Source organism: Periplaneta americana, chromosome 12, assembly GCF_040183065.1.
Source record: "Periplaneta americana isolate PAMFEO1 chromosome 12, P.americana_PAMFEO1_priV1, whole genome shotgun sequence".
Lineage (NCBI taxonomy): Eukaryota > Metazoa > Arthropoda > Insecta > Blattodea > Blattidae > Periplaneta > Periplaneta americana.
The window spans coordinates 11,221,032-11,234,798 of record NC_091128.1 but is presented as its reverse complement, the minus strand read 5'-3'; the positions used below and the strand labels follow the sequence as shown (position 1 = coordinate 11,234,798).

General features: G+C 34.3%; 1 protein-coding gene across 2 annotated transcripts in view; it reads right to left on the bottom strand.

Moving 5' to 3' along the window:
- Positions 1-13,767, bottom strand: part of LOC138710171 (DNA-directed RNA polymerase I subunit RPA1-like) — a 121,676-nt gene that overhangs the window by 39,161 nt on the left and 68,748 nt on the right. For both annotated transcript variants that reach the window (XM_069840805.1, XM_069840806.1), the window contains 3 exons: positions 7,673-7,950; positions 4,867-5,025; positions 1,507-1,663 (listed from right to left, as the gene is read on the bottom strand). In XM_069840805.1, coding sequence (XP_069696906.1) covers positions 1,507-1,663; positions 4,867-5,025; positions 7,673-7,950 — 594 coding nt within the window. The remainder of the gene's footprint in view (positions 1-1,506; positions 1,664-4,866; positions 5,026-7,672; positions 7,951-13,767) is intronic.

Here is a 13,767-nt window from a genome sequence, read left to right as displayed (position 1 = left end):
GAATCATGTTTCTGTAGGCCCTCAACAAGCCGAAATGGCAAGATGATTGACCAAAAGTGGACACTGGTCATGCAGGAACATTATATTACAGTCCAAGAACTTGTGGACAAGGTAGTTTGGTACATTCCATTTTTTAAAGAGGATTTGGCCATGCAGAATGTCCACGAAATTCGTACTGAAGCTGATCATGATGGAGTATGGAGCAGAAGCAACTCTGCAGGACTAGCTGGAATGCGCAGACGACAATGACTTCCAGTGGCAGGACCACTGGGAGAAGAGTGTGCAGTCCCAAGGGGAAGACTACGTTCTTCAATGTACAACCCAAAAACCAAGGTACAGTCATCACAGTAAAAACTTTTATCATAACCGAGGACTAAAAAAGTATGGCAGATGCGCAGCAAAGTGAAACTCATGTTGACCCTTTTCTTTGACTCCTATGGCAGTGCATTACGAATATGCTTCACAAGGCCAAATCATTACCAAAGAATACTATCTGTAAGTTTTCGATCGCATTCGTGATGCTGTGCAGGCAAATGACCAGCAAAAACTTGAAAGCACCCACCCATTATTCGCGACTGATTCAGGCTTTCTTGACCAAATATAACATTCCTCAGGTTCGTCAGGCTCTCTATTCTCCCGTCACGACTCCCTCTCGTTTTTGGCAGTTCCTCAAGCTGAAAATGCTGTTGGAAGGGACTCAGTTTAAATCACAATAAGACATCATTTGTAACACAATGACTCAATTCTACTGTATTTCCAAAGAAGCCTTCCAGAAATGCTTCCAACGTGGCAGGACTAGTGGAAGAAGTGTGGGCAGTCCCAAGAGGAAGACTGCATTGAAGGATGTTCGCGGTTTCAGACCTTCTGGTGAGTAATAATTGTATTTTTCCCAGCCAAGAGTCAAAAATACTTTTGGAATAGATCTTGTATATCAGAATATTGCATATAAATTTGAGCTCTATCATTAACATATAACCTTTCAAGCACACGAAAAATGTTAGTAGCTATAACCCCACATCATCAGTGAAGAACTTCCTGGATCCTATTTCTATAGCAGTATAAAAATTAAATTTCTGAGGTGTGCATCTATACACTAAAATTCATTATCCCTAATAACTTGTAAAGAACATGTGGAAATAATTTGTATGAAGCCGTTTGATTTAGAGACAGGGCCCTAAACGTGTGACAAAGGATTCCACATTTAGTTTTCTTCTGAAGCCATTTAAAGGATTTTATCATCATCTTTAAAATAAAATGCTCTGGACTGAGATTCAACACATAGGACTCAGATTTAATGGCAAGCGCATTGGCCATTCAGTCACCACAGATGATAAAGAAGTGAAATGTGAGAGATTACATAATTAAATGTTACCGGTACTCAATGCCCCTAATTTAGACAACTGTGAAGTTTATCAGTGTGATAATATGTAATGTCAACATTTACAACTCTCACTGAAATTAATTTATACTGTACTTTTTCTATGTACAAAACTGTTTGTGTCTTACCCCTTCATCTTCGTCAGAACTTTCATGCTCTTCTCCTATTCCAGCATTCTTAATTTTCCTCGTAAAATCAGGGTCCACTTCATCTTCCAATTTTATTTCAGTTTCGTCATCTTCATTCTTAAAGGACTTTTCTGCTGTTTCAGCTGCACTTTCAATTCTAAAATAATAATAATAATAATAATAATAATAATAATAATAATAATAATAATAATAATAATAATAATAATAATAATAATAATAATAATACATTTATTTCATTAATCATTATTAATATTAATTTGTTAGTCATCAGCGGTTGGCCAATGATAATCTAGCACAACTAAGATGATAATAATGCAATAATACAGAATAAATTGAAAACAATATTTACATTGATGACAATAATAAAAAATTTTATACACTGGATTAATATTATATTGTTAATTAATAGATACAAGTAAAACAATGGCAAATAAAAAAATGAGTTGCTAATGAATGATATGTTGTAGCATGAAAATACCATACAAATTACAATAAAAAATTGAAGACAATTGTTTACGAGAATAAATAAAAGATTATGTAATTGTCAGGAACAAACTAAGTCCATACAGTGAAAGGATCGAATTCGCAGCCATGCATGTTCGTATTTTTAATGCATCTGGAGACTGGTGAAAGAAATTTTGAATTTCTATTATAGAAAAGTTTGTGAGCTCTCATATCTTTTGCAGAATACGTAAGATAACGTTTCTTAAGGAGTTACAGGATATATCACCTTTGAGGACCTTGCAGAATAGATAATCGAGCTCATGGCGTCTAGCATATAGGCTTCGACAATTAAGGTAAACGCATATTATCTCGTAGCTATACCCAGAGTTAGTGGGCAGAAATCTGAATCAACATAAGGATATGAATTTCCTTTGGATGAATAATAATAATAATAATAATAATAATAATAATAATAATAATAATAATAATAATAATAATAATAATAATAATAATAATAATAATAATAATAATAATAACAACAACAACAGTGTACATATAATACTTATGGTTGGGTGCATCAACATCGGTTAAGAATTAACAGTCCTTAGCTTCTGACTCAATGCTTGCTAGGCCGCATATACATGGGCGCGCAACAGCAGTACAGTGGCGCTGCATGTAATGCATGGAGTGAATTGTGCAAGCGTTGCACATGATACGAACCACCTGAGTAGGACGCACAAGCCTCGAACACATTTCTAGTTTCATTCTACTCGCATGATGGACGACCATGGAAAACGAGAAAGCTTTGCCAACTGCTATTTGCACTTTGGTAACATAGCATACATTTTCCCGGCCACTTAGTCACTCGTAATGAGTGCACCTCTGTACACAGTGCGTTGGACATTGTGCCACGTCACATACTCCGTGACACAGTACATGAGGGCAGGCCACCAAAGGGAAAACTGGGAGGAAGAACTTAAATTGAGGGGATTCAATCTGACACCGGAACTGGAATCCGGTGTGGCTCAGTGGATAAAGCATCAGCACGTAGAGCTGAAAACTCGAGTTCAAGTCCCGGTGCCTACCCAGCCTTCATCACGTGGTATGCAGACTTCCTGCAGGAAATATCACATGTACTTCGGTACATCATCATAATATTTATTTTATAAGATTAACAGCTGACATGACAGCTCTAATTTACTTCTTAAATACTGCATACTTCAATCCATCATCAGAAATGACGATACAGTGAACATTCACCAGTCCACTAGTACGTAGTGACTCATGCCAAATGCAGAAAAGTTGTTGTTGTTGTTTTCTAATACCAGGCGTTTGACAATAAAGTCATTTGACCTCTTACACTCCAATATTTTTCAAAGATATTATCATGACTAGCCACTGAAGCACAGATTTTGAGGTGTTCCGAATCCATTTCTTGGTTTGAGTTGCACAATGGGCAGTTAGGGGACTGATATATTCCAATTCTATGCAGGTGTTTGGCCAAACAGTCATGGCCTGTTGCCAATCTAAATGCAGCTACAGACGATTTTCGTGGTAAATCGGGAATTAACTGTGGATTTTGATGCAGAGAGTTCCATTTTTTCCCTTGGGATTGAGTTAGCAAATTTTGTTTGTTGAAGTCTAAGTATGTAGATTTCATAAATCTATTCACAGAGTAATACGTAGATTTAGTAATAGGTCTGTAAGTAGCAGTGCTGCCCTCCTTTGCTAAAGCATCCGCATTCTCGTTTCCCAGGATTCCACAATGGGATGGTATCCATTGGAATACAATTCTTTTATTGAGTGATATTAATTGACAGAGCATTTTAGTTATTTCTGCTGTTTCAGATGAAGGTGTGTGTTTAGAGACGATTGATAGAATAGCTGCTTTGGAGTCTGACAATATAACTGCATTCCTAAATTTATTGATGTGGCATAGAAGATTCCTGAGACATTCACTCATTGCAATGATTTCACCATCAAAACTTGTTGTTCCATATCCAAGAGATCTATAAAGTGAAAGAGACAGCACGTAACACCTGCATCGGCACCTTGTTCTCTGGAGATCAAGGATCTGTCGGTGTATAAATGAAGCCAGTTTTGTGGAGGGTACCTAATATTAATTGTCTCTAAAGACAATTGTTTCAGTATTTCAGTGTTTACATCTGATTTCAGTATTTCTTCTGTTAAATTTAGATTATATTCTATATTTAATAGAGTTAAAGGGTTTGGTTTAATTTGTAAGTTTTCTTTTAAATTCGGGATATTGATTTTCTGTTTTAATTCTTGAACAATGGATATGAAACTTTTTTGAGTTTTCAATCTACAAAGAGGACTGTATGAATGCCAATTGTTTCCTGGTAATCTGATAAGTTTTTCATATTGAATCAGTGCTTTTTCTTCTATTGTCATTTTGATGCTGTTAATATTAGTGAGGAATCTCATAGAATCTATTGGCGTTGTTTTGATTCCACCAGTAATGAGCCTGAGAGCTTGCTTTTGAACATATTCTATGTCGTTTATGGAAGGTGAAGTAATTAAAATTTCTCCGCAGTATGTCAGCACTGGCTGTATAAACATTTTGTATGTGGTGTTCAAAGTATTCCTAGAGCATCCCCATTTCTTTCCTGCTAGTCTTTTTAAAAGGGAGAATCTTTTACGAGCTTTTTCAGAAATGTATTTCAAATGGTTGCTCCATGTTAACTTACTATCGAAAATAACTCCAAGATATTTGGATTCATAAGTCCTAGGAAGGTGTTGGCCATTGTATAGGATATTGAATTCTCTTTCTTTTTTACAGAGTGAAAATATTTGGTAAAAAATGCAGAAAAGTGTGAAGCAGGAAATAAAAGATCTAAGTGAACGAGTATAAAAATAAATTAAATTAGTGCTTACAATGTAGCTTTTATTTTCAATATTTTCTTCATGGCATAGAAGATCTCCTTCAGAAACTTTTTCTCGACATGCTTCAGAATTTCTGCTGGTTTCACAGAAAATTTGGACTTGTATACTTCACGTGGAAGAAACTGCATATGTATCATATATACTTGGTTCCTGAAATAAGAAAATGAACAAATTACAATACTGTATTCATTCTCTTGACACTTCAGTTTCAGAAATTTAGTCACATTAATTCACCAGTAGCAGGTGTAAGAACTGGGGTTTTCATGCATGGTGGGCACTGCCTCATTTTTTTTCTTTTGCTGTTGTAACGATTCTAGGTAATGATTCTCTAAGAAATGAAAAGATCATGGGGACCAACATTCTGGTCTATTCCTCCTTACCTCAAACCACTGAATTTTTATTTAACAGTCATTCCACATCAAATCGCAAACTGACAAAGTATGACCTTTTCATAAATGGGCGAATTTTTTTTATGAATTCCAGGCATCAAATAAAGAGATCCATATCGTTTATTTCCACAGTTATTTACTATTTGTGTACTTATGACTATTTGAAACTACGTGAAGTATGTGCGCACTGTAACAAGATCGCTTAGTACTCTTGAGTCTATATATAGTTGAGATTTTGGGTTCAGTGCATTTGAAATATTAAATGCAATACGTTTTACTACTTTACACAATTTGGCCTAATTTTTAAATTATTTTTCTTTCAAATTAAAATGATTACATTAAATAGCATAGTTAAAAAAAAATACAAACCTATTCCCTGATGTATTATCTGTAACTAGAGCATCAAAAGTGTGGGATATGCATACATACATTTGCAACAATTTATTTTCTGGACGCATGCATGTGCTCACAATACACCACTATGGAATTATTTTCATACATGTGTATGCGAAAAGACTGGCCACAGAAAATTTTACGAAATTAAGTTGCATATAATAACTGTCTGCACCTCTACAAAGTAGATCATTGCTTCTTAGCTTGGAAAACACTCACCTCATTGATGGCTGCCATGAAAGCCTACATTCGAAGACAAATGATTAATACCTTAAGAAACAGTAAACATCCTATCTGAAGTTATTTTATTATTGCCAACTCAGCTAGAGGGGAGCCTGCTTTTTAATATATTGTATAAATTATAATTATATCCACTGGAAGGCTTTGTATCTGAATGTTAATTTAATACCATGTACGCCATTTAACCACTTTAAGAAAAAGTATCATGGTTAGACTATTTATTAGTGTTTTACAGATGTGTTTAAATAATATTTTTCACCATGTTCAAATGTTTGTTTGTTAGTAAACTATCACCTGAAGATGACTTGAAAGTAAGTCGAAAATATTCGTGACTTATATTAATATTGTATCCTAATGTAACAGAATTCATTTCTGCCATCTTAACATGATAAGTGATTGAGTGAAAATAAAAACTGATTTATATATTATTCATTATGCTGCCGAAACTCAGGTTAGATAAACGGATCAAACAATTCTCCCAAGATGGAATGAACAAGTTTGGAGATAATATAATGCTGTGCAGTTTCTGCAATAAGCAAGTTGTGCGCGAAGCTACTATTTCTATTTTCCCTCGCATACTAATAAAACTGTAAACAGAACCTGGTGCCATATTGAGCTGTTTATTAAAGTATAGATAATCACAGAACTCAAGAATTTTCCTTTTTCACCCAAGAATTTAATTATTTTACTCAAGAATTTTTACCTTTGTCACTCAAGAAATTTAAGGGATTTTATTCAAGAAATTTGAGGTCCATAGTTATGATTAAGAATGTGACATCACATCATAGTCTGTCTTTCTTGTTAGTCACAACTGCAACCGTGGTTTGCGTTGTACAAGTTCACAGCTGTGTAACGCTTTGTTATGGAAAGAAGAACGGTATTGGACATGAATTATAGTGAATGTAATGTAACTAAAGCAACGATGGACTTGCATAGCAGTATGATGTCACACGCATTGCCAATGTCCACGTTCAGAAGTATGTTGCTTGGAAACCATTAATCGTAGAAAGGTCTAGTTTGCTTCATTGCATGTTGTTTAGAATATATCATCCCTGAATGTGTTTTTGAGTTCAGTACCCCTTTAAGACTTTTCTCTCAATGACAAAATCCTATTTTTGAAAAAAAAACATCATATTAAAACTCCTAAGAAAATCCCAAACACTTATATTTACATAGTCCATGTAAAATTCAAACATCTGGAGTAAGAATAAAATGGGACACACAGTAATAGAATTATCCCGTTTAAAATGCCTTCACATTACAGATGCTCAAAGAAATGCAACATCAGCATTTATGAAACACAGTTCAACCAAATCTTAATCATCTGAAAGCTCTGAATACACAGAAGCTTGGAAATAAAGCCAAGTAGTAATTTAATAAGAACCAGTGCCAGAGTTCTAACAGAAAACGGTAAGTTTCGAACCTGTATTTATAGACTTGATAGAGAGAGGTTATAACACAAGTAAAAGCAAAGTTTTATCAGATGGTGATTACTGAGAGTCTATCTTATACCTTGAGAATAAGTATAATCATAAATTGGTGAAGAAGTTTACAACGATTACAGACTAACGAGAATACCAAAATAAAGTATTAATCAACGTTTCTAACGTATTTGCTGATATCTCTAAAAACGTGGTCATACATTTGTACGTAGTATTTTATAAACATTGCGTACTTGGTGAAAGAAAGTACTATGCAAAAAAATTGAAAACAGCTTTAATTTTCACATACAGTAATTTGTTCAGCATAAATGTTATATACATTTCACTTCTTACCTTTCAGGAAAAAGTTCAATTTTGTCCTTTACATCAATGTACTGCAATACGTCAGACATTGTAACTCTACACAATTTCAATTTCAAATTATTTGCTTTTTTCTCTAGTTTACGTATGTCAGGAAGGAATGGTATGTCCATATTTGGAGTCTTCATATTATGTGATGCTGTCATCAGCAACTCTCGCAATCGAGGTATACCCAATGTCACATTCATCTCACCACGACCAGCAAAGTGAAATGTGTTCAGAGTCATTTGAGTGGATGGCTCTCCGATGGACTGAAATAGAAAAACCATGTGTATTTGTAGACTCCTTATGCAGAAAGATTGTATATTTAAAATAACTTACTTACAAATGGCTTTTAGAGAACCCAGAGGTTCACTGCCCCCTCACATAAGCCCGCCATCGGTCCCTATCCTGAGCAAGATTAATCCAGTCTCTACCATCATATCCCACCTCCCTCAAATCCATTTTAATATTATCCTTCCATCTACGTCTAGGCCTCCCCAAAGGTCTTTTTCCCTCCGGTCTCCCAACTAACACTCTATATGCATTTCTGGATTCACCCATATGTGCTACATGTCCTGTCCATCTCAAATGTCTGGATTTAATGTTCCTAATTATGTCAGGTGAAGAATACAATGCGTGCAGTTCTGTGTTATGTAACTTTCTCCATTTCCCTGTAACTTATCCCTCTTAGCCCCAAATATTTTCCTAAACACCTTATTCTCGAACACTCTTAACCTCTGCTCCTCTCTCGAAATGAGAGTTCAAGTTTCACAACCATATGGAACGACTGTAATATAACTGTTTTATAAATTCTAACTTTCAGTATTTTTTTAAAGTAGGCTGGACAACAAAATCTTCTTAACAGAATAATAGCACGCATTTCCTATATTTATTCTGCGTTTAACTTCCTCTCAAGTGTAATTTATAAATAATAATAATAATAATAATAATAATAATAATAATAATAATTTATTTACTAATATTTATTGTGCTGTACAACAGCCTGGAGCCAACAACAGTTTAGCACAAGATAAACGTTAGCACAAGATTTACAATGCACAAGGAATTACATAAACAGTGCATAAAAATAATTATTAAAATTAGAGACAAATAAAATAACCAATAATGACAAAATTAATAGATAACTGCAAAATACATGATACAGAATAGCTAAAAAACAACACAAATGAATGAAACTGAAATGAGTGTGATTTTGATGTGTATAATCAATATAAAAATAACCAAACAGCAAGCTATACATTAAACGGATCCGAATTAATGCAATATAAATTGGCAGCTTTCATGCATCTGACAACTGGAGAGATTTCGGCTTATAGGTATAAAAAATTTTTTGAAATTTTAAACCATTCGAAGGGACCTGAAGGTAGATATTGCTTATGAAGGATTCACAATCAATATCACCCTTTACAGCCTTACAAAAGAATAAGGAGTCAAATTCAAGATGTCTAACATAAAGGCTAGAAAAGTTAAAATATTTACAAGTACGCTCATAATTGAAAACAGATGAATTTGATAAAAACCTGAAAGCAAGTAGGGACATAAATTTTCTTTGAATGATTTCCAATTTAACCATATCAGTAGAAGTAGTAGAATTCCAGACAATAGATGCGTATTCGAGTTTAGATCTGATTAATATATAGTATAAAATTACAATAGTAGCTGGAGTAGAAAAAGAATAAGTTATAGACCTTATAAGTCCGAGCATTCTAATGGAATGATTATAAATATATTGGACATGATTATGAAAATGCAATTTGGTATCGAGTATAACTCCCAGGTGTCTAATACAGTCTTTCCTTATTATGTTGATATTATTAAGAGTATAATTGAGGACCGTTTTTGCAGAACTTGCTAACTGCAAAATTTGCAAAATTGAGATTTTGATGGATTCATTAACATAAGGCAGCCTCTACATGATGTTCAAAGCGTCTTAGTAAAATTGGGTTATTTCTCTTCATTGTAGTGTGTCAAAATGTGGTCGTTTTTTCAAAACTTGCTTTCTGCTATAAATGAGACATACAGCAAAACTTGCTTACTATAATGTTTTGTCTATCCTGTAAAATTCAGTTTTTTTTAGTTAGCAAGTTTTGCAAAAACAGTCCTCAATTATTAAATTTGAGAGAAGTGGTTTTTCTAGAGAAGGAAATGGCTAAAATTTTCGATTCATTAATTTTCATTTCATACCAGCAGGCCATAGCTCAACAGCGTTTATATCATTCTGCAAAGTTATGCAGTCTGCCAGACTATTAATTTTGCGAAATATTTTCAGGTCATCGGCAAATAAAAAGCAGTTAGAACTTAGTCTAGCACTGATATCATCTATAAATAATAAAACTAATAGAGACCCCAAAGTGGAACTCTGTGGAACTCCACATAAACTAATATATGGATTAGAGTAAGAATTTCGAAGTCTAACACAGGATTGTCTATCTTTTAAAAATTTTCAAACCAGTTCAGGTAGTTAGTGGTAAGATCAAAAGAGTTTAATTTACTCAGTAACATATTACGGGAAACAACACCAAATGCTTTGCTAAAGTCAAAATATATGGAATCAATTTGACCCTGAGTTTCAAATATAGGCATAGCAAAATTGAGATATGATACTAAATTAGTAGTCGTAGATTTCCCGTTTGTAAAACCATGTTGGGCCGAATTCATTTTGTTTTTCACGTAAAAAGAAATATGTCTTTTAATTTTTTTTTTTCAAAAATTTTGAGAAGTTATCAAGAATGGAAATAGGTCTATAATTACTTACAATAGTTTTATTACCATTCTCAAATATGGAAATAATAGATGCTTTCTTCCAAAGAGAAGGATATTTCCCTGTTTTCAAACTCAAATTGAAAATGTAGGTTAAAACAGGTAAGCCTATAAGAATTTCAGAGCATCCTTTAATAATAAAATTAGGGATGCCATCCGACCCATAGATTCATTCGGCTTGACATTTTTTATGGCCTTCCTGACATTCTCACTAGAGATTACAGATAGGGGTAAAAAGTCATTAATGTTAGAATAACAACTGAGAAAATTGGAGTTATGACTGATCTGAAATGATTTAAATTGACTAGCAAATGCATTTGCAATGACTCTTTGATCAGCGATGTGAACCCCATTAATAATAAATTCATTAGGAATGTTTTTCGATTTCTGAAAAGATTCTACATATTTCCAAAATTTATTAGGCTCTTTTTTAAACTGTCATCAATGGATTGTAACCAATTACGTTTATCAGAATTAATCAAACCCTTGACTTATTTTCTACAGTAAGAGAAAATTTGATAGTGTTGATCAGATTCATATTTTTTAAAATTTCTATGTGCTTTGTTCTTTTTCTTAATGAGTTGATGTAGACTGTTTGAAAACCATTTAGGATAGTGCGACATTTTCACAAAGGTGACAGGGACAGCTTTAGATATAGCATCATTTACAATTTTAGTCAGAGAATTAGTAGCAACATTGACATCGGTAGTAAGATATACCGTATACAATCCCAAACAAAATTGTGGAGAGTGGATAAATACAGTGATAATCACCTTGAGAATAGTTTAATGGGTGATGAACATCTTCCAAAACTAGTGAATGATTAGCAAGATTAACTGAACAGTTACAGACATTTGTAAAAACAAGATCAAGAAGAGTTTTACTATTTCTCATAAGATTAATTGGTTTAGTCCAAGAAGACAAGAAAAGGAATGCCGGTATAAATCCTGAAACTTAATTTTAGCATAATAATGAATATCATTAAGAATGCAACCATGCCAGGAGCATTGAAATCCCCGAGGATAACAATTCTAAAGTTGTGGGTATCAAGATTGTTTTCTATAAAATTTAGATAAGACTTTACATGTTTATGATCTGTATCGGGTGGGAAATAATGATTTCCAATTAGCATTTTAATTTCAATCCAAACGCATTCATTAACGAATTCTAAATCATATCTCCGACGTATAAAAGGTATCCATTAAGTCACCCCCACCTTTTACTTTGTTGGTAACTTCAAATAATCTATCAGCACGAAACACAGTATAATTGTTAGGAAACAAATTTGTATTAACAACAGATTCGGATAACCATGTTTCAGTGAGACAGATTGTGATATCATTATTAATCACTATATTTTGGAAAATTTAATCACTTTTCATATTAAGTCCACAAACATTTTGATAAAAAAAATCTCAAGATGACTATAATATATACATATATATATATATATATATATATATATATATATATATATATATATATATATAATGATATACTAATATGATATGCATAAGTAATCACTTTGTGATTCAAGATGATGCTCATCCTGTCGGATTCCGGCCACTTAGTCACTCATAATGAGTGCGCCTCTGTACATAGTGGATTGGACATCTTGCCACTGTCACATTTTCTGTCATACAGTACATGAGGGTACGCCACCAAAAGGAAAACTGAGAGGTAGAACTTAAACTGAGGGGATTCGATCCGGCACTGAAACTGGAATCTGGTGTGGCTTAGTGGATAAAGCATCAGCACATAGGGCTGAAAACCCGGGATTAAAATTGTATAAATCACTAGCCTCTCTGACTATCCTATATGGAAGTGAAACTTGAAGAAGAAAGACATCAGTAGATTAAGAGCTGCAGAAATGAGATATACAGTACGCACCGAACAGCTGGATATACTCTACATGCAGCCATTAGAAGAAAAACTTTTCAATTACAGGAAAAGATGGCTCCAACATGTCATGAATGCCACCAACTCGGATACCTAATGTTGCATTGTATTACACTACCAGCCAGAAGGAAGACGTCGAATTGGCCATCCACGAAAACAACTCTTACAGTCTATACAGACAGTTCAGCGGCTTCTAAGCGTCACCATGGCAACTGCCCAAACTAGCCAATCAGAGACCATGACAACAGGCCAATGTTGCCGACTGTTTCGCAGCGAGTACGTGTTTTGTTTGGAAGTGATGAATCTTCGTTACTGTGTTACAGCAAGTATTAGTGTTCTGTCGTGGCTATTGTTTTCGTAGATATTTTGTTGTTGATGAAGGTAGAGTTAGTTTGAATTTAGTTTTAAATTTAATTTAGCTGTGAGTGTATTTGTAACATGACTTATAGTGTCAGTGTGTTTCACTTATACAATGTTGCAAGACATCACTCCTGCAGTTAGCGGCACAAAACGAACCACGGGCTCAGAGGGAGAAAGGAGTGCTACAAGGGACAGCAAGTGGTCTAGAAATAACGGAAAAAGTGCTCCTCTTACAAGTCAGGCGAGAGAAATGGTTTGTAATGTGCAAGACTATTTCGAGAAAGAAGAGACAATGGCGGGCCTCTTATCCTGTACAACAGGTGGTAAATAGTACTGCAGAGGCTCTCAAAATAGGAAAGAACACCATCGTTACAATAGGAAAGGAAAGATTAAATTGAATGAGCAAGAGGATGGACCTTCCCGACTGGAAACCCTGGGAAAGAAAATGAAAGTGGAAAAGCGGATAACAAATTAAAGGCATGGTCACACATCGCTACTTTTGCAGCGCAACTTTTGTACTGCAGCTGCAATAGTTGTGTCTCATGTTCACACGTAAGCCAAAAGTAGCGCGCTGCACGCTACTTTTCGTGCTGCATAACCCGAGTGCTGCAAAATTTGCAACTGGAGGTTGCGAGTCTGTTCACACACAAGGCGCTACTTTTGCAGCCGCAGTCATGCTGCAGGTTTCCATCTCCGTGTTGACTTCTCAATATACATTTTGTGGTTATGTTCGCATTATTAAGAAACTCATGCGAAAGCTTACTTATCTATTATTTGCTTTTCTGTCCTAACTAGTATTCAGAAATTGGCATTATTTTTACTATAAAGCTTTTAAAAACGCCTATATACTTAAATGATAACCAATAGTATATTCACGTAATCAATGTTGGCAACCCTCCTGTTTGGAACAACGCTATGGAAAGTTTAAAAAATGAATTATATCATCAGCAATTATGCTCAGACTGTGTTGTGTATTTAATAACTGTTACAAATAATTTATTTTCATCACATTTAACATTAAAATATATTAAAACAATAAAAGTATC